Here is a 25,351-nt window from a genome sequence, read left to right as displayed (position 1 = left end):
ATCAACTCAAAACTTGGCCTGACTATACCACTCCCATTCAAGATCAATAATCATAATTGAATTTTGATATTTTTTTTCGGCATGGGTACGACATGGGCTCAAACTCTGCCACTGCCGGTCCCAAGCCCGGATAACAAAAGAGGAGCGGTGAGTGAGACTTTATAGTGACCACAAATATGTTACAAAAAAGTAGATAAAATAAGTAAATAAAAATGTTTATGAGAATGAAGGGGGGGTTACCAACATCAATCAATATGGTTCATTCTGTGAGGGTCATGAATATGCACCCCAATCAGAAAAGATTTGGATGAAAGATTTAAAAGATACACAAACTCTAAAACTGAAAGTTTGACCTGATGGTGGCGCTGCAGGAAAGGTCATATCATCACCAAAACAATCAGGGTTCATACTCTTGTGGCCATTAATGTTGTCAGTAAATTTGAGAAGATTTGGATAAAAACTTTTCAAGATAAATTATATCTGATTGAAAAGTTTGGCCTGATGGTGGCGCTAGTGGACAGGTCAAGGTGTCATTATCAAGGGGTTATTTATGTATTCAACAAATAAACAAAGTTCCTGGCACAAAAACTTGGTCAACTATTTTCTGTAAATCATTTTCTGGGGGCAAATATCCCTTGGGGTCAAATTGACCCCAAGGGTAAAATGTGTGAGCAATATTTGAGGACGATAGGAGGGTTAAAGGATCCAAAGACACTTGTGCCAGATCCCATTAGTAACTTGTGAATCTTCTTCTACATCCTAGGAATCTTTTACAAGCTACCAAGCATTTGATCTTAATCCTTAGACACTTTGATAAAGCCAAAAAGTTTTGAGAGGACCAGAAAATTTCCTGAGAAATCAGCGCCTGTCTGGAAATCTTTTTCAAAATCTCCAAACTTTTTGCAAGATCTACTGATTCTTTTGTAAGACCCTGAGAACTTATACCAGGTCTTGACAACCTTTAACAAGATTCTATGAAACTTAGTAAGAGTCCTAAGTCCCAAGAAACTCTCAAAATCCAGGTCATTTTTGTCAGGTCCCAAGAATCTCTTGCAAGACTTTGACTTTTGGAAGATCTGCGAAATGTAGTGCCTGTCTGGAAATCTTTTTCAAAATCTCCAAAACTTTTTGGATGGTTCAAAGAAACTTTTGTCGGACCCTGAGAACTTAAATGAGATCTTGACAACTTTTAGCAAGATTCTACAAAACTTAGTAAAAATCCTAAGTCCCAAGAAACTTTCGAAATCCAGGTTTTTTTGTCAGGTCTTGAGAATTTCTGGCAAGACCTTGACTTTTTGAAAGATCCGAGAAATGTAGTGCCAGTCTGAAAATCTTTTGCCAAATCTCCAAAATTTTTTGCATGGTTCAAAGAAACTTTTTTCAGAACCTGAGAACCTCTGTTAAGTCTCAAGAACCCTTTTGAACATGCTGCTAAACTTTGTAAGTGCTGAGAAACTTGCTCAAGATCTGATGTCTTGATAAAGTTTTTTAACAGTTGAAGTCCTGCTTAACTTAACAATTACAAAAAAAAGCAACATGAAACACATCAGAGTAGAAAAACTCGAGAGCTCTCTTAAAAATCTGACCTAAGCTCTTTCAAAGATCAAACTGAAATATATTTAATCAGTGCTTGATGATTGGTCTGATTTTAAAGATGCATGAAGTAGAATTAAAGGTAGAACTCAGGGCAGAGAACTCTTTTCCCAAAGTCTTTTAGGACTCACATCTTTTAAAGTGAAAATATATTCACAGGTTAGGAGCGTTTCATGCAAAAGTTTCTTGAGATCAACCTTGATGTCTTTTTCTCCAGGTCCCTTCAGGGGCTGAGTATGCACAGGTCTAAATAAAGTCTCTATAAAAACAGCAGACAGGAAACTTCAGCAGAGCGGGTTAGTAGGAGGGGAGGGGACGCGGTGGCTGCTTTTACCTCATCCTCTTGCTCTTGGTCTGAATCTGAATCCTTTAGAAGCAAAAAGCAGCGAGAAGCAGAAAGGTGTACAGATAGAAACAACATTAAGCCACATTAAGAGAGAGAAAATAAGACAACAGGGAAATGTGGTTACATTAGAAATGAAGACAACAAGTCATCGTGGTGTGAGGAAGAGAGGAAGGTTTTTAAAGATGCGTTAGGCAGAGTGAAGCAGATTGTTAGGAGCATCAAACTCTGATTGTTGTTAAAAATTAGCGTAGTGTGATATTTAGGTGATAGACAGTAATAGACTATCAATCCCAATGCATAAATTTATGGATTTTGGGGCCAAGGATGGAATTTTTGTGTCCTCTGATGTGATTATGGATCAGAAGGTCTGAGTTTCCTTGTTGCATCTTTCTGCTAAATTAGAGCTCCTCACAGTGAGTTTAATATAAACTCCTGATCGTCCTTCGTTAAGTCAAACCACAGTGTTATGCTCTTACCTTGCAGTATGATGGGAGCGTGATATTAAGGTTGCATATGGCATTTTGTGTAAGTGACCGGTAATTTCTGGGTTCTTTCATAAAAGACAGACGGCCACACGGCTCCTGAGTGTTGTCTCTGATCTGAAACAGACGAACACAGTGGTGATTATTCGTCAGGAGGAATCAGAGCGCGAGACTCTGTGAAAAAGACAAACCAGAGGTGGAGCTCACTTTGATGAAGAGTGCCAGTCTGTTCTCCTTGAAGGCGAAGAAGCTGAAGAGGTGGTGCTGGCCACTTTTGGTGAGAGGAACAAGGTTTCCAAAGCAGTCTGCATAGATTGGCTTTCCCTCAAGAACCTGCAGAACAGAACAGAAAGATAAGACAACAAAAACCACCAAACTACAATTCTACAGTTACATTTAGCAGACACTTTTGTCCAAAGTGACGTACAACACACGCAAGAATTTAGAAAGAAGGAAAACCTAGTTAGTGCAACAAAAGTGTTACAAGTTTTTGGCTGCAGGTGCTGACATTAAGTGCAAGAAGATTTTTTTTCAAAATAATGTAGAATAAACTAACCAACTAACCACAATTCATTGCTGTAACAACATACTTCAACTTTTATCAACGTCCAGTAATTAGTGTTGAAAATTGACTAAAAGGTTGCATCTGAGACCTTCTGACTCATTCTCCCACTGAGGACAAAGAGGAAGTAGAAAGTAGAGGTAGAAAGGGACTCTGTGGATCGTATAGAGTTAGGTAATTTATTCCACCATTTGGAAACAGTAGAGGAGAAGAGTCTGGCTAGAGATTTGGAGCCATGCTGGGCTGGGAGCACCAGGCGTCTTTCACAAGCAGAGCCTAGTGGGTGAGAAGGAGTGTAGACCTGGATGAGGGACCCCAGGTAGAAAGGAGCTGTTCTTGTTAATGTTTTGTAAGCCAGAAGAAGAGCTTTGAATTTGATTGGAGCTGCCACTAGAAGCCAGTGAAGAGAGATTAACAGCTGGGTGACGTGCTGTTTTGGGCTGGTTAAAGACCAGATGTGCTGCTGCATTCTGGGTAATCTGCAGTGGTTTAAATGGACACGCAGGGGGGCCTGCCAGGAGGGAGTTGCAGTAGTCGATGTGTAAAATCACATGACAAAACCATTACCGCCACTGTTGTCATCACGGAAACATCCTGCAAAATAAATCCACTCACTTCTTGGCCTGTTCATGATTTTCATCCAAGAATAAAAAAATAATAAAATAACACATTTTTATCATCTTTATCGCTCCCTCTCCCTCACCTCTACATCCCGGCTGCGGGCCACCTCTGTGAAGTTCTCCTGCTGCTCCAGAGTTTTGTCGATCTTGTCGTCCGTCATGCAGAAGCAGCGTAGTCGGGCCTCGATGGGATCGTGGGTCTTTGCAAAGATAACAAACTTGGCCATGTACGGGACGCAGATGATCTCTCGGTACACCTGAGTGGAGAAGTTGACGGACTCCTGGACTTGTCGACAGTCTATCAGCCAGAACCTGCAGAGGAACAAACAGAAGTGTTAGATTGTTTTGGCTGATGTGTCTGATTCATTGATTTTGTTTCTTCGTTACCTGGCAGACACGTTGGTGGTGAAGGAGACGCAGTCATTGATGAATGTTAACGGAGTGGTTCCCGTTATGTCCTCCCACTGAGCCGGCGTGGTTCCACCTGGAGATAAACATGACCACAATTCAACACACGACAGAATCAGCGTCTATCAGGCTGGTGTGTTCATCGTTTGGGGCCCTGGTGTCTCACCTGTGATACTGCAGAGCAGTCGTAAGGTGGGTGTGTCTCCTCCGAAGCCGTTGAGGATGGGGTCAGAGTTGCTCTTGGGGACGGGGATTGTCATGGTGATGGGTTTGTGGAACTTCCTCCTGCGGGGCTCCAGGGTGACGATGGGGCTGAAGGTGGCTTTGTTTCCCAAGATCTTCCTCACGACATCCACATTCACCGGCTGGGTCTGAGAGAGCAGAGAGAGGATACTCAGATTTTTTAACATGGGGTACTGTCTTTTCAGGGCTTCATACTCAGGATGTGGAGGGTTTATTGGGTTCAGGTCAGTAGATCAGGCACTTTAGAAGGTTAAATATTTTATACAATCACTCTTGGGTCTTTCTGTTGTTGGGATGGTTTAAAAATCAAGACCCTTTAATGTGACATAAATGCACTCCGGTTAATCACCTGAAGTCCGACCCTGATCCTCTTGGTGAGTGCCCCCTCAGGAAACACTGCCTGGACCTGTGGAACAACTGTGCTGCTCAGAATCCCTCCTTCTGGACCAATCAGATTACTGTCCTGCTTGACACGCGACACCACTGCAAAGTACTGTGGGAAATCTCTTGTGATGATGCGGCAAATGCGCTTCCTCTCCAGCTCCTCCGGGGTGTCCAGCTCTGCAGGAAGAAGACAGAAAAGAGACGGGGTCAGAGATTCTCACAATGAAGAACTGTCTGGTCTGCTGTCTCAACCTCAGGTACCGACCCTCGTCCATCCCGTTCAGGATCTGGTTCAGCTCCTCCTGGGTGTGCTCACAGTGATGCTCCTTCCAGCTCTCTCCAGTCTCACTCCTCAGGATCACCAGCTCCCTCTCTTTCCCCCGCAGGGCAGCGAAGTGTGGGATCTCTACGATCACAGGACTGGAGGGGCAGAGGCAAAGATGTGTGAGTGAGTGAGTAATTAAGTCCTTCCAGACTTTAATTTGTTTATCAGGGGGGATTTATGGCAAAGCAGAGAAGTTTGTTTTGAGCTCATTTATAGAGCAAAACTAGCCATCTATCTGCATATTTACAGAAATAAATGACTGAAAACTGTAAAAAAAAAAAAAAAAAAAGTTCAAGTAAAGCTCCTGAAGAATGCTAAGAAAGCAGCTGAATCAGTAAGATAGTGTCTCCATCAAAATATTCCCACAAAAAATGTTTTTGTCCTTGACACTGACTCAGATTGTTACACTCAGCATCTTGGGGTCTCAGAGAGACACCTTTCACTGAAGGTAAAACCTGTTTTAAAGCTGTATGAAGCCACCAGACTCCACTCAGAAAACAGCTGTTTCTCTTTTGCACATTTTTCCAAATAATTATGTTTCAGAGATTTTAACAAAGCCAAACATAATACCAAGAATCTAGACTAATTACATTTAAAATTTAACACATGTAACACTTACCTGATGTGAATAATTACTCAAAACTATCTAGAACACATACAAGGCATGCCACATAGCATTATGTAACAAAACGAAATGAGACAAATTTCTGAAATTTACATGCGATATTTAAAAGATTCTTCAGCCTGAATGTGTTTTCATTTTGGTCAAATTTACCAGAAAACATTGTATTTTTTAGTCTTTTACTTCTAATATAGCATTCTAACATTGGCATTGCCCAAAGTGGCATCAGTAGGAATCTTAACGGGTAGAATTTATACATTTATGTATTTTATTTGCTGAAAATAATTATATTTGTCTCCAAACCCTGATCGTGAAACATGCAGATGGTTGCTCTGAGCACAACAAATAACAGATAAAGTGAGTCCTTTTGTTTTTTATTCAAAATTCTAGCTGTAATATTTATTTTTTCCACCTTTTGCAGCAGTTACAGCAGCAAAACTGAAGCCAAAGACTTTTCTTTGAATATACAATAGATCTGTTCAGCTTACTGCCCAATTTGCCCAAATCTGTTGGATGGGGTTAAGGTCTGGACTTGAGGAGGCCAGTCTATTATTTTCACTGTTCCTTTTTGTTATAAGGAAAAATACCTACATCTCCTTACGATGGCTCTACACTACGGTGTATAGAGCTAATTCAACAACACAAATGAAACCTCTAAAATATGCCAAGTGTTCTGATAATTTTGAATTACATTTGTCTGAGTACACACAGGCACAACAACCCTTTAAATTTCACACATAAAAGAACAAAAATAAATCAATTACGCAACACACTTCTGTAGAAAACAGGGAGGATTTCAAACACAGAAATGGAAAAGGCAAAGCTGAAAGAGGGATGAAAAAACAGCAAAGTTACAGCAGGGGGGTATGGGATGTCTAAAGGGTCGTGAAGAGGAGGTCAAAACACGAGCAGGAGCACGAAAACACCAAAACAAAACTTCATGTGAAGGGTTTAAAAATGAAAGCACTACGGTCAGCATCCATGGATTGTTTCATATGCATAAAGGTGGATTTGTTCTCCTCCCTACCCGAGGAACTTTGTCCCCGGCGGGCCGAGCTGCAGGATTCTGCTAACCAGACTCTCCCCCTCGTTTAGAGGTGGGGGCGCACTGGGGAGGTGGAGTTTACTGTGAGACCGTCCAAACGCAGCAGTGAGGAAAAGAAAGCACAAATTATGTTTGGGTCGGGGAAGAAAAAAAGGGAAGAGGAGCTTCTTCGGCTGACTTCAGACAGCTGACAGGGATTAAACACTGTGGGGAACTTATTCTGAATAACTGTGAAGACTGAAGAGGAAGAAAACCTTGGGCTTGATAAGAATCAGTATTAAAAAAAATATCTAATTTTGAATTCTTTATCTTATCATTTTGTTACTTTAGATTTATTAAGTTTAAGTTTGCACATCTAAAGTGGAAAAAAAGATACATTTCAAAACATACTGTAGGAAAGCAATGTTTGGTTTCTTTTGTATTTAAAGACAATCAACGACTGACAGTTTACATCTTTACACTTTAAAAACTGAATTCTAAGTGTGTTTGTCTTATTTTACCAGCAATGTCTTATAAGCCTTTAACTGAGCCACATTCAAGTCCAAGAAAATGTCATATTTCAAGATATAAAAGATTAGAATAACACCTGAATTGATTAAAAAAATCTTCCTATGGGAAAGAAAATACTTTATCCAAGCTTATTTAAAAACAATGTAACTGTTCCAAAAAACTTGAGCGACATTTCCGTACCCTAATGACAGTTATTTTAAGTCTCTACAACCAACTCAGGCATAATTTATGTCTTTAATTTCTTGAAATAAAACATTTTTCTGACTTGATTAGATTAAATAAAAAAAAAAACTTGATTTTTCCATGTTTGCAAAATGAAAATAGTAATATTTTCAAACACTTTTGGTCATATATGGAGAATATTACTCCAAATTAAAGCATGACCATTGTCATCTTAAATATTGCCACCAGGGGGCAGAATTTGAGGCTACATATCAAACCAATCATGGTGCAATGCTCTGCAGGGAGAGTTAATCAGAACAGCTTCTTCATTAGGGGTGAGGGGTCAGGTTGAAAAGTTAGCAGCTGTTATGAAAGAAATCAGGGCATGCTGAAGAGCAAAGAGTAACAGATCCTGGTGCTGGGAGGAAGCCAGAGCAGATACAGAAACAGGTTTAGTAACAGCAGAGCAGAGGTTAAAATAATCTGAAAGAAAAAGGGCGGCAAGTTTAAAGCTTCTCATTCTCAAGGGAGCAATGTCAGTGTGGTGTAGAGGTGGTGTTATCTTCTTCTAATGTTTTCTAAAGTCTAAACTGATGCTTTGTCTGCATAAGAACAAACAAACAATGTCATAAGTTGTTGTTTTCTGTGTGTGATGCAATCTGAGGATGTAAAAATAGTCAAGCATAGATAATCCAGATGTATTATTCTAGTCATTAAGCACAATGGTGTGTGTGCCTACGTCAGCACATTCACTTGTTTGTAGCTGGAAGAAACAACAAATTTGCCTGAACAAAATGTTGTCATATCTGCATCTTTCACCATTTAACACCTTTGAATTAATTCTCTACCTCCTCATCAAAGCTTGGTTGTGTCTTTTTTCATTCTCAACCTCAGTACATGTCACTGTTTTTTTTAAATCATGTCTGCCGTCTTACCCGAGGAACTGAGCTCCAGACGGCCCCACCTCGATCAACCTGCTGGCCAGACCCTCGCCCTCCACCATTGGGGGCATGGTGGCCAGTCGGTGCCTCTTCACCAGCCGACACGTCACCCTAGTGGGAGCGCTGCACTTCCTGGGTGGGATGATGATGCGTAGGCCGTTGTGTCGGCAACCACGCATGGCTCCACCCCTGGCATCCACCATGAAGCTGACCAGGAAGCTGCAGAGGAAATTATATTTCCTTTAACGATTAATCTCATTGAGTGATGAGGAAATAGACACCAAGCATACAGTCTGTGACAGCAACGTCCAACGTAAGGTGGCTTACATTAGTTTGTTTAAGCTTCAAACACTCTTCCTTTGAAATGTGCCTTTAAAGCAGAACTTAAAGATCTTATAGACGTGGCTGTGCAGACAGAAATAAGCTTGGGTTGTTTTTGAGTTTGGTGTCTATTTTCTCCACGCTTGATGATCAACAGCTCCAGTTTTGTAAATTTATATTGAATTGCATCAATCTCTCTGACTCCTTTTCTGAAGCTTGTTGACCTCCACCCCCCACCATGCAAACATCAAACAATGAATGCACATGTGAATGAGAGGGAGAGTGGCTGTGATGAGGTGATCTTAAACTTTGATATCATGCTAAGTGCTAATGTGATCTTCACCTGCTTCCAAAAGACCAAACAACACAGCTTTAAAACACAGAGACATAAAAACAAGGGTTAATGAGTCAGCAACGTGACACTCTCCTCCACTGCAGGAAAGTCCTCAGTGGTTTACTTGAACATGGTCTAAAACACTAACACAACAGGTTTATAAATGCAATGATACCCATCTCTGAGGCAAATATGACACAGTGGCTATGTTAGTGAAAATGCAGAGTTTACATCATGTGAAATCCACAAACGCGTCCTCAGCAAACACTGCATCACTTGTTTTTAATTATTCCCTCAAAAAGTTTTTTTTGTGTTTTCAAACCTGAATTAAAGGTCCCATATTATTTTCCTTTTCTGCAGTTTAATATGGATCATTGATGTCTTCATGAAATGGTAGTAACATGTTTTGGGGGTATCTGCTCAGGTGAACCAATCAGGTCAGACTTGCTCCTGATTGGTCAAAAAAAGGGAATCACTGACGTCGGCAAATCCCCAAAATCCTAACAGCTCATTTTAGGTCAGGATTTTACATTCACAAGCACTACTGAGTACAGGTTTTGTCATTAAATATCACATTTTGTGGCTGGGAGGAAAGCCAAAGACCCACAAATTTCACTAAAAGACTTAATAGAGTGATTTCTGCATAATATGGGACCTTTAATTGTTTCTTCATACCTCAGAGTCCAAATAACTATGAAGTGCAAATAAGTTTTGGAATAGCTCCAAAAACATCCACTGAAAGTTCTCCTTTTTGTCACTGACAGACTTGAGTGTCTAAAAAAGACTACAGAGGATTCCTGCAGAGAGATTTTTACTCTGCAGCTACAAGACTCTCCTCAGAGACCTCAGACTCCAATGATAAAAGCAGTCACTTATACCCTGCAGAGCACAGGAGTTGCTAGTCTACACCTGCATTAATCTAAGAGTTTTATTGTGTTATTTGCCCATCACACAAAAATGTATTTACCAAAGATAATAGCATCCATTTTTTCAGCATCACCAGACTCTTTAGATACAGTTACAGACATTTCTGTGTATCTATTTCTGATGTTGTTTTTAATTATCCTTATTTTGGTGTAGGTGTTGATGTAAGAGTGAGTGCTCTGTCACTTTTAGGAGCTTTGTGCTCAGCTATGCAGAGAAACAGGCCGTCATAGGGAGGACCAACCTGATTGGCTATGGCTTTTAAATGACTGCAGAATTCCTCCCATTCTCACCCGAAAATGTTAAATTTCAGACTAAGTGTTGGCACCAATTAGGATTTGGACTGTGAGTTTTCTTTCTATATTTGTTTCTGTTTCTGCCAGCACAGGGGATCAGGTTAGGCTGATGCCATTTCTTCAGTTTCTTTGTTGCAGTTTAGGTAAATGTTAAAAACACAGTTCGGTTTTTTAGTTATTTGTTTCACCTTGCGTTATCATTTCAATGTATCTTGTTGTATAATTTGATACTTTTGCAAATAAATCACTGTGAACTCATTATTTCAGTGGGTTTGTCCATGTCACAGTTTGACTTAAGTTGTTTCTTGGGATCTTAGCCAATGTTTATGTAACCGAGGCAACATTAACCTTAAATGGACAAACGCAGAAGCTGCAGCCATTTCAGCCAGATACCATCAGTTAGACTCAAGGTTCACCAAACTATTTTCAACAAAGCCAGGTTTAAAATACAGAGCTTCACCAGAACTAACAGAGCTTTAAAACTCTGTTGATTCAAGGAGAATTAAAGCAACTGAACACTCTGTGAATAGTTTCTGATGCAATGTGTGCTGAGGAACGTGACATATACACCTCTCCACCAGGAGAGCACACTGTGAGAGCAGGAGGAGAGTGATGAAGATGAGGAGGAGGATGGTTAAACCAAGGTGCAGAAGGTCACCTGCTGTGGTCTCCATGATCAGGGCACGGAGAGGATTGACTAAAAGAATGAACCACATCAGACCGAGAGGAAGCAAAACTCAAAGTTAGAAGAATTCAGAGGAGAGAGAAGAGTCCAGAGGAGAAAACAGACATCCAGAAGAAGACAGGTAAAATAAAAACTTTGTAACTTCAATTCTGCCTTTGTGATGAGGAAGATTAGAGCTGATTTGAACACATTTTGCAGCCTTTAAAACTGTTCATGTATTTGCGCTTGGTTGCAGAGTATGGCCCAGGTTTGAAAACCTAGAAACTTGTTTTAACTACTTGTAGACTTGCAGCATTAACAGATATTGTATTGGGGAAGCAAACACATTTTTTTTCACTATGTATTGGCCAACATATATTAAAAAAAATCTATCAAAAACAAGTCACAAAAAGGTTTTGATTCAATCAGGCAGCAAGAAAAAAGGAAACCTTACACCAGTTACAGAGATTCATATAAAATAATGTTACTTTTTTTAGCTCTTAAAACAGAAGAAAAATCATTCTAGATCATTGCTATTGAGCCAATATCAAGTGATTGTCCACACATAGTCATGAATTTACGATCTGATCTGGTTGTCATCCTGTGATCAGTGTCTTTTCAGTGATAATAATGATATTAGACGGCACCTACCCCGAGTGAATGGGGCTGGAGGATAAAGCGATGTTATCCAAGTTCTCTGTGCCCCAACTCAGCCGGTACGAATCCCTCTCATTCTCTCTGGCAAGGGATGAAACCTGGACAATAGAGGAAACCAAGGAGTTATCTCATAAACTCATGGAGAGTTGTTCTGTAAATTAAATGCACTTTACTATTATTGTTATACTTTATATCAATCTGAGATGCACAAAAGTCTTAAATGCTATTCAGTGAAGATGCTCTGCTTGTACCTGACAGTTGAGCATCTCGTCCATGATGCCTTCATGTTTGGGGGAGTAGTAGCTGTGATGGGTTGGAGTGAATGACCTGTCGGAGCTGGAGAAGAGAAAAGAAAGACGTTCTCAGCGTTGAACAGCGCCAAAGCTCACGTCATGTCAAACACTTTCTGGCTGTCATGAAACTACATACTGAGCTGGCGTTTAAAAACATTTAACAGAGATAACATGACAAATTTCTAACTTTTTGTCATATGCATGTTTTTGTTTCCTAAAATAAAGTAACAAACAAAGGATTGCTGCCCCCCTTGATGAGGGTAGTAAACCAAGATTTAGCAGTCAAAAACCATTTCCCCTGAAGCTTTTATTTTGGTTTAGTACAGAAAATCTTGCAGCTGAAGAACACACAGAAGAAAAAAAAAGACTTCCCAAGGGATACTGATCATGGAAATGTGTGTTGTCTTGCAGGTATTTGGTCATAAAACATGAAGTTGGAATAATAAATGTTCAATAAGATGGTGCTTGGTGAAAAAACACAACAACAAAGGAAAGGACCAAATATGATGTCTAAAATATTGATCCTACAACTTCATATCAATTCAGAAATCAAAGATTAGAAATCATGTCCATATCTGAGTCAGTGGGGTTATTTCAGCAGTGCTGAGCTTTCACGAGGCCTCACGTCAGACCTTAGTATCAGCACATACCTTTGGATTCGACTATGGAGGCATGACAGGGGAGACCAACGATGAGGTATGAGCAGGAGAGGCGGAAAACACACAAACACACACGCAAACACACATAGAAACAGAGGAGGTTAGCTGAGAGATGAATGCACACACAGATTAAAGTGAGAACAAACTTCAGTTGTTAGAAAGAAACTGGGTCACTGTGAATAAAACACTGGATTAATATGAGTCAATGTTAGAGCGTGAACAGCATCACCTACATCTAGTTCATGCAGAGGATATGAAGTATTCAGAAGAGTTATTCAGCAATAAACTATCTTTTTTAGTAAAGAATAAACAAAGACCTTTCTTCTAGTTTCTTATTTAAGATAAGTTGAAGACGTGTTTGTACCTGTCGGTGCGTCCACCCTCCAGGCTGAAGCGGAGGTAGTTCATTCCATCCAGATACTGTCCTGGCAGCGAGTCATCGCCCAGCTCCCGGAGGTCCTCGGCCCTCAAGTACTCTCCACCATCCCCTGTCATCGTGTCATCACCTGAGGAGTGCAGACAGGTCTGAATAAAAAACACCTTTAATCTTCTTCATTTTTATCCCATCATGTGATACAAATTTAGCTCCAGTGCTGAGATGTTAGCAGAGAACTTTCTGATGCTGACATGAGGAAGTCCACCTGTTTGAACTTAATGAAAACATCTTTTTTCATGCCATAACATTTTGTCAGGTTTGATGTTGCAGAGTCAGAGTCAAAGGTTAGAAACAGACAAACCACTTTGTTATTGGTCACACAAACAAACTCAAATATCTGTCATCCGTCCCGGTACTTGAGGATCAATAATACAGAGGCTGCTCCAGATGGTGCTAATTTGTTAGTTAGTGCTAACCATTTCATCTCAACAACACAAGTCTTTACAAAGCTGGGTTTCCTCCAACACTGACCTTCATGAAAGGGTCTTTAGTATTCAGCTTAACAGCAGTCATGCTATTGCTAATAGTTCCTGAAAAATATGTTTGGTTTGGTTTGGTACATTTTGCTGTACAACACTTTGGTGAGCATTTTGATGTATTGAATGTGCTGTATGAATAAATTTGGAGCAAGCTAGAGTTATTCTGAAGTGCTCACCATGTTTTTTTTTTTTTTGGGGTGTTTTTCCACCTCTGCATTTTTCTGCTCAAATGTAAACCAGAACTAATAAGAGCCACTTTCATCTGGAAAGTCCAGAAAAAAAAAATCTTATTTCAAGACATTAAATGATATAATTCATGCCTGATTTGCTTGTTGAGAATAAAAAAAAATGCAAAAATGAACTTGATATTAAAAAGATATTTGTTTAAAAAAAAACAGAGTAACAGTAAATTTGTATCACTTCATTTGTAGATCTTTTTTTATTCTTAACAGGCAAATCAGACATTATTTATTCAAATATAATTGAAATCCCAGAACCTTTGAAGTAAATGTCTAGCCTCAGGAAAGTTACTGGTATCTTCAAATATCACTAAAAAACCCAACCCAAACTGTCATGCTGTTTGATGGATGGGTTTGTGAATGTTAGCAGGATATCTTGAGAAAAAGAGGGACAGTAAAAGGACAGAGTAAATCTTAAAAGCTAAAAAATATTCATTCAGTTATGTTCAAAATGAAGTTACGATTTATTTCTGCTCCATTTCTTGTTGAAAGTAAAAAGATTCCAGTCTAAGAGTAAAATCATGCAATCCATGATCAACGCTCGTAAAACTCTCACTCGTGTTTTTTAAAAAACGAGAAAACATCTTTTTAAATAGATCAACAAAAAAACACCTCCCTATCTACGAATCACCAGCGTCCAAACATCAAGTCAGTTAGCTCTTTAGCATTTATCCAATCAGCTGCAGGCTCATCCATCGTGCAGAATGCTGAACACACACCCCCTCACTGCAAATCTTCACACAAAGCCTCTCGTTGTTAAATACCTTCGTCATCCAGCAGGTCGTCTGACATAACATCATCATCAATGGCTCTTAGTACTGCAGGTGAACAGCACAGAAACTCAGTTCTGTAACCCTAATCTACTCATAGCTGAAATTATTCCTGAAATGCTTTTAGAGCTGGACGACAAACACAATGTGGGCTTCGCGAAGGAAAACTGTGTGTTTTGTAAGTTTTACAACTTTGTTCACAATCACAACATATAACAGGAGATTTCTTCACATCTATCTGCTCCACTGTGTGTTAATGTTGACAGCCTGTAGGGCGACACACAACTCACCCTCTTCATCAGAGACATCCAGCACTTCAGTCATGGTCTCTGGGACGTTCAGCTTGTGTTTCTCTGTCACCGTCTGGTAGTGGGATAGGAAACAGATCACATAAGATCACAATGATAACGTGATGCCTGAAACATGGATGAAGGTCATGGGGGACTAAATGCCAAAAAAACAAACATCCTAATAATTTCTGGTTTGCTTTGAAGAAAGACTTCCCAGCAACAAAAGAGACATAAACAAGCATATTAATACCAGCACAGGTTATAACCTTAAGGTTACAGCTTGCAGGAGTGTGTGTGTGTGTGTGTGTGTGTTTTGTACCGTTGTGGTGGTGATGATCTCCTCAGTCACGACCCTCAGCGTGTCCACCACAGAGATGTACCCGAGCCGACGAGCGATACCCAGAGCAGTGTTTCCGTTCTGCATGAGAAGCAGTCAGCCAGTGAGTGTATACCTGTGTGTGTGTGTGTGTGTGTGTGTGTGTGTGTGTGTGTGTGTGTGTGTGTGTGTGTGTGTGTGTGTGTGTGTGTGTGTGTGTTTACTCACCACAGTGATAGCGTTGGGCTTGGCACCGTTCTGCAGCAGCACGTTGATGATGTGTGTGTTTCCTTGCTGGGCTGCCTGATGAAGAGGAGTGTATCCATTCTGGGAGGAGGGATTACAGCAGAGTTAGACGTCAAACTATAACATGAAAATAAACTCATGATTCATCATCAGATTTTATTGTAAGAGATCTCAAAATGTGTCTGTTAATTATTAGGCTGTAGGAAATAAAAGATATTAGGTTTTGTAATCTTGGCTGAAGATATCAATTCTGCAGAAAATTACCAAATGAAGAGATTCCCATCACGTGACAAGAATATTTTCAACAATTTTCTCTAAATATACACATTTACAAGCAGAAAATACATGTTTTTGGTTTTTGGATTTTGTTGCAGAATCCCAGGTCTTTATTTCAACACATACAGGTTGGAAATACAGGTGCTTTACTTTACTCATCCATGCAAAGTTGTTGTACAAACTAGCTTGTTTGTTGCAGTAGGATAAAAAAAACAATAATTTTATTTGAAGATGAATCTCTTTGTATCACTCAAAACATCTTTTTCATGAGAAACCTTAGTTATTATGAGAAAGACTAAAACGAAGCTTGGCATAAAAAAATCATCTTGTAAAAGAGTGTGAACAAAGATAAATATTAGTGATGTAGTCATTACATTGTATTCATTTTCTGATGATGTGAACCTTATTGCTGGAAATGAAGCACAGAATGGATGTAAAAATATATCCTTTAACATATAAGAGTGAAAACAAAGATGAACTTCAGTACCTTCGTCTTGGCGTTCACACTGGCTCCGCTTTGGAGCAGGAAGCTGACCATCTTGGCATTTCCATAGTGACATGCTACGATCAGCGGCGTGTATCCCAACTGCAAAATAAAAACACACAAGTTAGAAATCTCCACACAGTCACAGCAGGTAAAAACAGAGACAGTGTAAAGTTTGAGGAGTGTGACGACAGAAAAGTCGTGCCAAGGTCTGAAGCATAATCTATAAAATGAAATAGAGGGACAGCAGCTCTTACTTTGGTCTGCTGGTCGAGGTTTGCTCCGTTCTTGGCGAGAATCTCTGCAACGGCAACTTTATCCTCCTGAGCTGCCAGATGGAGAGCAGTCAGGCCGCTCTGCATGAATAACACACACACACACACACAAACACACACACTGAGTCACAAATCCAAAACATGTTAGGCCACTTTTTTGCCTTTCTTTAACTGGTCAGCTGAAGAGGGACACAAAATGTTGGGAAGTGAAGAGCAGGGGGACACATGCAGCAAAGGGTCATAGCTGGGAGTCGAACCAGCGACTGGTGCAATGAAAGACCTCTAATCTGACACTGACACATTTAGACCTCAGGCAGCAGGTTTGTAAACAGTCTAATGTTCAGTTTTAACATGTGAAAAAGGTATTGGCAGAATCTAAAAACTCCTGTCCCATGTTGAGATGTTGATGCAAAGGTTTATTGTAGCTCTGAAGTTACCTTGGTGGGGACGTTAAGCTGTGCCTCCTTGCTGATGAGCAGGGCAGCCATGTCAGCGTGGCCCTCCTGGGAGGCCAGGTGGAGCGGAGTGACACCCTGCTTGGTCAGGATGTTGGTCTCGGCTCCGTACTGCAGCAGCACCGTGGCGATCTCCATCTGGTTCTTCTTCGCTGCGATGTGGAGAGGAGTGTAGCCGTTCTGAATCAGCAGGAGAGAAAGGAAGAAGAGGAAGATGAAGACGAGTATTGTTGTGGTTGTTGGTTGGTTGTTGACCAAATAGAAAACTGAAGTATGTTGGTAAGTTTAAGACATTTATATCTGCCAGTTAAGATAAAGAAGATATCAACCGTTCGAAACATGATGATTCAAACTGGAGAATAATCCTCTTTCATCAGGAAGTAACCTGTTCCCACAACTTGCTAATAAGCAAGTTTTACTGATATACCAAATTATTAACAAAAAAATACAACCTGTACACAAAACATGCTGTCCTGACATCACAAGGGAATAACTTTTCACAACAAATTAAGCTGCAATTTAAAACAATAACTTGTTCACACGTTTTTTTTTTTCTTATTCCAACATGAGTGGAACATGTCGGCAAGGCTTCATAATAATAACAATAATAACATGTTCCCACACTTTTTAAATTTCTCCCCTAGGTGTTCATTTGTTCCAGCAGAGTCACAACTTGTCATGAGAATGTGTCGTGTTCCCTCAAGACAGTTATGTTCCTGACAATACTAACTTTTTCTGGACACAAGCTTGTCCAGAAAAAAGAAAATAACATTGAAAATAAGGTTACTCAAAGATTTATTCCTTTGCACAAAGAAATAATTTATCCTCTGTAGACGTAATTTTTTTGCAACAAACAAAACCCTTAAGGGGCTTTTGGAGCTGTGTACATGCTGAGTTTATTAAGAAGAGAACAACTATCAGCGTCTTCAGACTGGACTACTACTGTTTTTCTCAGTTGCTTTGGTACATTTCTCGAATCATCCTCGCCTTTTGCGAAACAGTGAGTGCATTTCTCAGAACAGTTTGTACAAATAGCAAAACACCATGGATTGACGACAGAATGACGAGTCATCCTGTCAATGTATATTGATAGGACAGTCAAATTGCTATGACATGTCAGTACAAAAGTGTTCTCTGAAGGGACGTTCTGAATCAAACTATGCCTAAATTTTTGATGACAGTTGTAAATTTTAAGCCACATCTTTGTGAATGTGGGAGATTGATTGTAAGACTGGACAAAATTCATCACATCACTTTCACTGTTTGTGCTGTAATTTGTTGGCCTTGTGAAGAACAGAACAATCTATTTAGGAAAACCTGTTCATGCAGTGCTGTGGGAATTACAGAGCAGTACAGTCTTCCTTCACCTCCTTATGCTCCTGTATGCTGGGCCACAAACTCTCATCCACATCACAACAAAGATCTCCTCCGTCCACACAAAGTCTGAATGATTGAGGACACAGTTGTTCTCCCAGCTTTAGGCTGCATCCTTTAACAAACCTTGACCAGTGTAAGCTTATGGTTGAGAACCTGGTCCATACGTGTGAAAGATCTTTACTTTCCTTATACTGTAAATGTGTTACCACTGTCTGTACAGAGGAAAGTACACGTACATTCTTACCAGGTGATTGGTTCATGAGATGAATCTTTCAGCTATTTCAGGAATTTGGTTGATCATTGGGTGATCTAACGCTTTACACATTTACATTTGTTAGAGAAAGTCAAATTGACCAAGGAGCAATTTACCAACCCAGGCAGATTTAGAAAAAAAATTCTAATAGAATTGTGTGGAAAGATGTTTGACATGTTATGAAAACTTGTTCAAACTTTTTGCATGTAAAGATGATGTGATGAACTCCCGACCAAATGTTGTGGGGGGTGAGACTATTCAACAGAGACCCATGATAATTTAATTTGATCAACATGACAAAAGCAGCAAATAATGAAGGAAACGGCAGAGAATTGTACTTAGTCATGTGCATGGATGCCCCAAACCATGTGCAACTTGTTCAAAGAAATGAGAAACTTCTTTTTTGATGAGCACAAGTGACACAATGATGTGAAGATTGAACAAGTAGTTTTGAGAATTTTAAGTCTGATCTGAAAAATGAACCAAAGCAACTGAGAAAAACTTTAATAGCATCTACAGCTTTCCTTTTGCTGATCTCCACAAATCTTAATATGTTCAAAACTCAGCGGCTCCAGAGCTCACATGAACCCTGTCCTTTAGCTTCTTCAGTGGCTCTGAAATCTACTCTGAGATCCCTGCATCAGTCCCTGATACCTGACTCACCTTCTCCAGACTTCACCTCCATTCACCTCAATCATCAATAAACAACTCAAAAACTGCCTTTTCAAAATAAAAGCCTACAACATGGGGGCTCCACTCTCTCCTTATATCTATATTTTACTGTATTTTACACCTTTACATTTGCTTCACAATACGTCATGTGTCTTTGAAAAGCCCGAAATAATTTTTTTTTCATTTATTGTTTTTGTAATCTTTATAACCTGCCCAGGTATTAAACTATAGTGATATATGACTTCAGATCTCTCACAGTTTCTGAACCTCCTCTCTGCTGACTCTCACCTTGGCCATCGCATGAGGGGACGCTCCCTTATCCAAAAGCAGGAGCGCCACCTTCTGGTTATCATAATGCGCTGCGACATGTAGGGGGGTGAGGCCGTTCTGCGAGGGGTGGAGGATGAGCGAGAAGGATTAAACAGCAGTTAGTGTAGCACTCATGGAGTCAATAGGACGCGTTATCGGGAGAACACTGCAGGATGAACTCAGTTAGAGACAGAGGAAGCATCACTGAGCAGATCTTATTAAGAGGGAAAGATGAACAAATTCAAATAAGAAAGGAATCTGGAAGTTAAAAGTAAATCTGAGTTAATCCAGACGGAGAAGCTGATTTATTAATCTTACCAGAGCTTCTGTGGTCAACAAAACCTCAATACAGAAACATAGCATTGAGCTTTAACTTTAAAAAGAGGTGACACATCATTTTTTATCATAATACACACCACATGAAACATCAAGAAAGATTTAAGCTTTTTAAAGACAAAAGGAGAAGTTAGGATGAATACCTTCCCAGCTGAATCAGGTGGAGCTCGACGCTGGAGCAGAAGTTTGGCCACGTCCAGGCTTCCGTACTTGGAGGCCACATGGAGGGGAGTGAAACCTTTCTGTAGAGAGGAACAAGTAGAGAAAGATAGCTTTGAGCCAAAAATAAGACACTTTAGAGACCTTTTCCTCCTTCATGTCATCCCCCTACAGTCTTTATTTACAGACAGATACACGCCACGCTTTGTTTCTTATTGATCCCACCACTGTTTTATGTTCAACAAAACCATAACAAACCTCTCTCCTCCTGACATGCTGATGCAATAAGAAGTAACCAAAAGCCACATACATCAGATACAGTCTCCAGATTTACAGAAGGAGACCAGCAGAGGGAGCACTTTCACTGTTTTACCGGGGCAGACTGGAGCTGTCAGAAACCACATGACCATCCAGTAATGACCCAACCCTGCTCACAGAGAGAGCAATCCTTTGTTTATCAAAGCGGGATTAAATCTGATGTTGGAGATGATCAGAGGAAGAGGAGAAAAGGACGATGAGGAGAGGACAAAGGGTTTATTTAGGCTCAGATTTGGGAAAAAGAAATGAAGTGAAATATTAAGATTATTGTAAACATGCTGCGATGAGCGGGAAATGGGCACAAAAGCATCTTCATGATTTCCATAGAGACGACCACACCCCTGGTCCCCAGAGAGAAACTGAGACGTCAGGAGAGGAGGAGAGCTGCTGGACCACGACGAGGACCCTGCATCAGAATCGCCTGAACAGTGTATGAATAAATGAATAAATGAAGGGCTGATTGTTCCTCCTCTGAACGTAGAGTGAAGGTATGACAGAGCTGCTCCCTCTCGGTAAACACCTCCGTCATGATGAGGATAAATCACCTGACTGCGTTCAGGCTTCATGCAACATTCAGCAGGAGAGCAGCATTACAGACTCATCCATCATTCAGCAGGAAGTGGGTCAAACAGACAGAGACCTGCACACAGACCGGCTTTAACCTCCGTGTCTGAGGCTTTAAGAGGTAGACATCATTAGGTCAGGACTTGTGGTGCGGCTCGTGACCATTTTAACATCTGTACGTCGAGTACTATTCATCTCACAGTGGCAAAACACTGGAAATACTCTTTGCTTTAAGACCAGAAGCCTTGGATGAGAAAAAAAAGTTATAGCAAGGATTAAAGAGAGTCAGTATTGGTGGTAAATTCCAATTATTTTGGACAAAAAAGACACTGTTTTGATTGTATTAAAGCACATACTCTGACAGATTATGGATGAATTCATTTCAGTCCTTAGGTGTCTGAGAGTAGAGAGTGAAACAAGCTTGAATCTTTTCAAATCTATAAAAAAAGAGTGATTGGCTGACTGTAAAAAATACAGTTAAATTCAGTTACGCTTTTCTACCCAGGAGATGGTGCTATGAGAAGCATGTAATAGCTTTGTGTCAACTTTTCATTTCAAATCATGTCATAATCAGGCATTTAAAGATGTGCATTTAATACTAAATACACCTGAGGAGCGCTGCTTAGACTCAAGAGGAGTCTTGCAGAGATGAATAATTGTAAAGTTACTCTGATGAAATTTTACTGAAGTAGAAGATCCAGAATCTGTCCGTAAATCCACTTCACAAAAGTAAAAAGTACTTTCTTTTAAACCTCCTTAAATTCCTGAGTATCTATTTTAAATAGGAGATTTAAAAGATGTCAGTCTAACCAACAGAGAGTATGAATGTAAGAACAACACATATTAAGCTGAAGTTCCTGAATATTTGAGCATCCTTAATGTTTTTTTTTTTATTTATTACTTTGCAGATGATCCCTACATCAAGAGTTCACTGTGAAGTGTCTGGATTGCAGGACAGCTTGTTCTGATCAGAATCTGGTTAAGGTTCAAATTTGGGCTGAAAGTGGTTGGACTGAGGTGCCAGTTTTTTCAAATCTTTTTTTTTTTTCTGGGCCATCGATGTCTGCCAATCAGCTGCCGGCACACTGCTGATGGACAACTTGGATCCTCCCTGCTTGTATTTACTCAGTATCTGATGTTAAATTTAAAAGTAGTTAAGTGTAGTACAGGCTTCATTTACCTGTTATTTTTAAGATAATTTAACATTTGCCAAGTTATTTGAAAGACAATTTGTCTCATGCACATAACTCATCATACAAATGCTCCTAGAAGGCCTCTCTGTGTTAAATCTAAAAACAACACACGTCTCCTTCTCCCACCTTTGTGGCCAGTGAGTGTGAAGCTCCGGCCTCCAGCAGGACAGATGCTGTCTCCACCTGCCCCTCCCTGGCAGAGATGTGCAGGGGGGTGTAGCCGTTGGTCGTGGCAGCATCAGGATGGGCCATGTGCTGCAGCAGCAGCTGAACAATCTCTGTTTTCCCCAGACGGGATGCGATGTGGAGCGGAGTCTGGTCCTCCTGAAGCAGCAAAAAAAAAAAAGACAAATGAAGCAATAACTTCTTCCGCATGGAGAAAAAGTTTCTGTTTCTTTTTAAACAAAGGTAACAACAGACTCACCCGGGCTCTGGCATCCACTATGGCTCCGTTCCTCAGCAGACACCTGACCACCTCCACCTGACCCGCTCTGGCCGCCATGTGTAGAGCTGTTTCTCCACGCTGGACACAACATCAGACAAGTTAAGAGACAGAAACTCAACCAGGAATTGATCTAATTGATCCAGCTGGCTTTAATTTAGAAGCTCCTCCAGGTGTCTACTCTGAATTCCTCTGGGACTCACGATATTGCTGACGTCAGGCGAGGCTCCGTTCTGCAGCAGCAGCAGGACGATGTTCAGGTGACCCATGAAGGCAGCTACATGGATGGGAGTCAAACCAGACTAGACAAAGGGTAAAAAAATGGACAAAATATAAGCAAGAGGGTATATAAATCTGTTTCTCAGGCAGAGATCATCAACACATGGGCTGTAGGCTTTAGTTTAGTCCAAGTGTGTCATGATTTACCTCTGTGATGGCCTGAATGGAGGCTCCATATTTCACCAGCAGCTCCATCACTTTCACTCTGTTCTTCTTACAGGCTATGTGCAGCGGAGTGAAGCCGTTCTGGGAGAAAGAAAGTAGAAAACATGAACAAAAGATGAGGAAAAGATTGATTTCTTATTGGTTTATGATTACTCCCTTGAGTTTCAAAAGGATGTTAAAGACGTTCTGTGTCTGCATCTCATACCAGCGCCCTGGCGTTTGGATTGGCCCTCTTGTCCAGCAGCAGTTTAGTGACTCTGTAGTGACCGCAGTGAGCCGCCACGTGCAGCGCCGTAAGGTAATCCAGCGTGACATCATCAACAGGAGCCTTGTGCTGCAGCAGGTGTTTGACACACTCCACGTGGTCGCCCTGGGCGGCCATGTGCAGAGGAGACAACCCGTTCTAAAAGAAGAAGTAAACAGTGAGTAAACAGAGAGAGGAAACTTCTGATGAATTCAATCACTGATGACTTCACTTTTTTATGAATACCACAAAACAAAAATACAGGATTTTACGCAATGCTGTATGAAAAAAATGCACTATTTAGCTTTATGCAGGTAGTCTCTGTAGTGAAGCTTCTAGTTATGCAAATAAGTGTTTAGTCAAGATACATGTAACTTGTTTAGTAAAAGTGACTTCTGAGCTGTTTGATGATATTTTTTGGTAAAATCTTAACAGACTTTCAGACCTATAACACCTTTGTTTTCATCATAAAAATGTAAACATGATTCAGATTTTACAGCATGGGGGCCGGTGTGCACAACTTGAATTGATTATTTGCAGCACCTATTTCCCACACAGTTCAAAGTTTGTGGTGCTCATTGTCCTCTGTTCAAAAACTGCTGTAGGTGTCAGCCTTCTTTTTGTTCCCACAGTCTGTCAGTTAAAATAGTTTCACTTTTGTATCACTGCCACATTCATCAATTCCACAGCGACATCACTGAAAGACAAGATGGGGCAGGACTTTTTATATAAACTGTGGGTGAGTGGGAAAATGCAGTTTTAGATTCTTAAAAATAAACATAATGCCTGAATACAAAAAAAAAAAAAAGGGAAAAAAAGGGGCATTTTTTTACCCCATTGGCAGATTTTTTTAGTTTGGAAGTACATTTTAGAGAGAATTCAGACTTTTTCTCTAACGACACAAAACTAGAAAAACACTCAGAGGGCACAGACCTCCTCCAAGCATATTATGATTGTCACCAACTCTTTAGTCTTACTTTAATGTTATACTCCCTTTCAGCAGACTGTCTGCTACAATTTGGTGTTAGTTGCAGGTTTGTATGATAATTTGTTACGTAACAGTGTTAAAAATTATGTTGACCCAGTACATATTTCATATTCCTGATCTTAGTATCCAGAATATTGCCAGGATCTGGATCCGTCAGAAATTATGGTGACACTGTCTTGTATTGTTTTGCAAAGCAATCCAACCATTTATGGTGGAGTTATACACACACATGGTGAAAACAGCCCTATCTCACAATAATAAAGAATTCTTTGAAAAAAAGTCCTGGATCCAGACAGTGAACCAAATCACCTCCAAAATGTAATCACTTCTTCCTTATCCCATTGTGAACATTTTCTGAAGAATTCATCAATATCCGTTCATTACTTTTTGAGTTATGTTGTTCACAGACAAACTCTCCCAAAAACACAACCTCCTTGGTGGAGGTAACTATCAGAGCAGGAAGGAGCATTAAGAAAAAGGTTTCAGTCTTAAAGTGGTGCAAGGGTTGTTGCACTGAATGCATAAACCTTCTCATACTGACATGCACCTGTACCTTTAACTGTAAAGAAAGAGAATGACCATATGACACACCTTGGTTCTGGCCAGCAGGGGCGCTCCTCTCTCCAATAGCAGCTCCACAGATGAGTCATGTCCACTCCGAGCAGCACAGTGAAGAGGAGTCAGACCGTCCTGTAGAAGCAGACACAGGAGGTTCACTTCACTTATGTCAGTTTTTACCAGCAGGTCGACGTATCAACTCTTTCATCAAGCAGGTGAAGCCACAGATCACCAGCAGCTTGATGTTTGTTTGGATCTAATATGACTAACAGAAAAATAACACCCAGCAGAGGTCAGAAAGTCTGCTGTGATTCTGAATTTAATCCACTGACCCCCTGAGCTGTAAACAACAGCATTACACTCAGATTCACATCTGTCAGCGCTCATGGGGATCAAAATAATGAGCTGCTCATTCGTTATGAAACTCACTCGTGTTTTCGCATCAATCTGTGATCCTCGGTCCAGCAACAGGCCCACCATGTTTGTGTTTCCTCGTTTGGACGCCACGTGTAGAGGAGTGATCCCATTCTGCAGGAGAGGGAAAATGTCACTTAATGACAGCTGTCAAAAGAAGCATTTTTCCATGTCTATCCAACCTGCAACTGTTAAAAAATCTTTAATCTGTTCATAAAGTTGCTCTGGATCAGCAAAATTTGCATCCTCAAGATTTATAGACTTGACTGTCTGGCACAAATCTAATCCAGAGAGAGGCTTTGGTTGTTTCATACATGCTGCAGAGTGTGATGTGTGTCTTTTCTGTGTTCCTGCGTGCAGAGTATGAGGTGAAGCTATTTTTACTCAAGCCGCTCCCTCAGCTAAAAATAGACCTGAGTTTTT

General features: G+C 40.4%; 1 protein-coding gene across 15 annotated transcripts in view; it reads right to left on the bottom strand.

Moving 5' to 3' along the window:
- The window catches only part of ank2b (ankyrin 2b, neuronal), a 198,262-nt gene that overhangs the window by 26,115 nt on the left and 146,796 nt on the right, over positions 1-25,351 (bottom strand). For 9 of the 15 annotated variants that reach the window (XM_074699074.1, XM_074699076.1, XM_074699073.1 and 6 more), the window contains 29 exons: positions 24,944-25,042; positions 24,548-24,646; positions 22,930-23,127; positions 22,707-22,805; positions 22,484-22,582; positions 22,263-22,361; positions 21,965-22,162; positions 19,748-19,846; positions 19,248-19,346; positions 16,640-16,837; positions 16,185-16,283; positions 15,931-16,029; positions 15,150-15,248; positions 14,925-15,023; positions 14,606-14,678; positions 12,756-12,897; positions 11,691-11,775; positions 11,434-11,537; positions 10,777-10,815; positions 8,238-8,462; positions 6,613-6,711; positions 4,904-5,058; positions 4,604-4,815; positions 4,178-4,382; positions 3,991-4,087; positions 3,687-3,915; positions 2,629-2,754; positions 2,416-2,538; positions 1,928-1,960 (listed from right to left, as the gene is read on the bottom strand). In XM_074699074.1, coding sequence (XP_074555175.1) covers positions 1,928-1,960; positions 2,416-2,538; positions 2,629-2,754; positions 3,687-3,915; positions 3,991-4,087; positions 4,178-4,382; positions 4,604-4,815; positions 4,904-5,058; positions 6,613-6,711; positions 8,238-8,462; positions 10,777-10,815; positions 11,434-11,537; positions 11,691-11,775; positions 12,756-12,897; positions 14,606-14,678; positions 14,925-15,023; positions 15,150-15,248; positions 15,931-16,029; positions 16,185-16,283; positions 16,640-16,837; positions 19,248-19,346; positions 19,748-19,846; positions 21,965-22,162; positions 22,263-22,361; positions 22,484-22,582; positions 22,707-22,805; positions 22,930-23,127; positions 24,548-24,646; positions 24,944-25,042 — 3,630 coding nt within the window. The remainder of the gene's footprint in view (positions 1-1,927; positions 1,961-2,415; positions 2,539-2,628; positions 2,755-3,686; positions 3,916-3,990; positions 4,088-4,177; positions 4,383-4,603; positions 4,816-4,903; positions 5,059-6,612; positions 6,712-8,237; positions 8,463-10,776; positions 10,816-11,433; positions 11,538-11,690; positions 11,776-12,755; positions 12,898-14,605; positions 14,679-14,924; positions 15,024-15,149; positions 15,249-15,930; positions 16,030-16,184; positions 16,284-16,639; positions 16,838-19,247; positions 19,347-19,747; positions 19,847-21,964; positions 22,163-22,262; positions 22,362-22,483; positions 22,583-22,706; positions 22,806-22,929; positions 23,128-24,547; positions 24,647-24,943; positions 25,043-25,351) is intronic. The other 6 variants (XM_074699072.1, XM_074699082.1, XM_074699077.1 and 3 more) reach the window with 3 other exon arrangements.

This window comes from Halichoeres trimaculatus, unplaced genomic scaffold, assembly GCF_033239565.1.
Source record: "Halichoeres trimaculatus isolate MK-OKI-2021-1 unplaced genomic scaffold, fHalTri1.1 fHalTri1_scaffold_22, whole genome shotgun sequence".
In the NCBI taxonomy this organism is placed as follows: domain Eukaryota; kingdom Metazoa; phylum Chordata; class Actinopteri; order Labriformes; family Labridae; genus Halichoeres; species Halichoeres trimaculatus.
The sequence above is the reverse complement of the archived record's forward strand: the minus strand, read 5'-3'. Positions and strand labels throughout refer to the sequence as shown.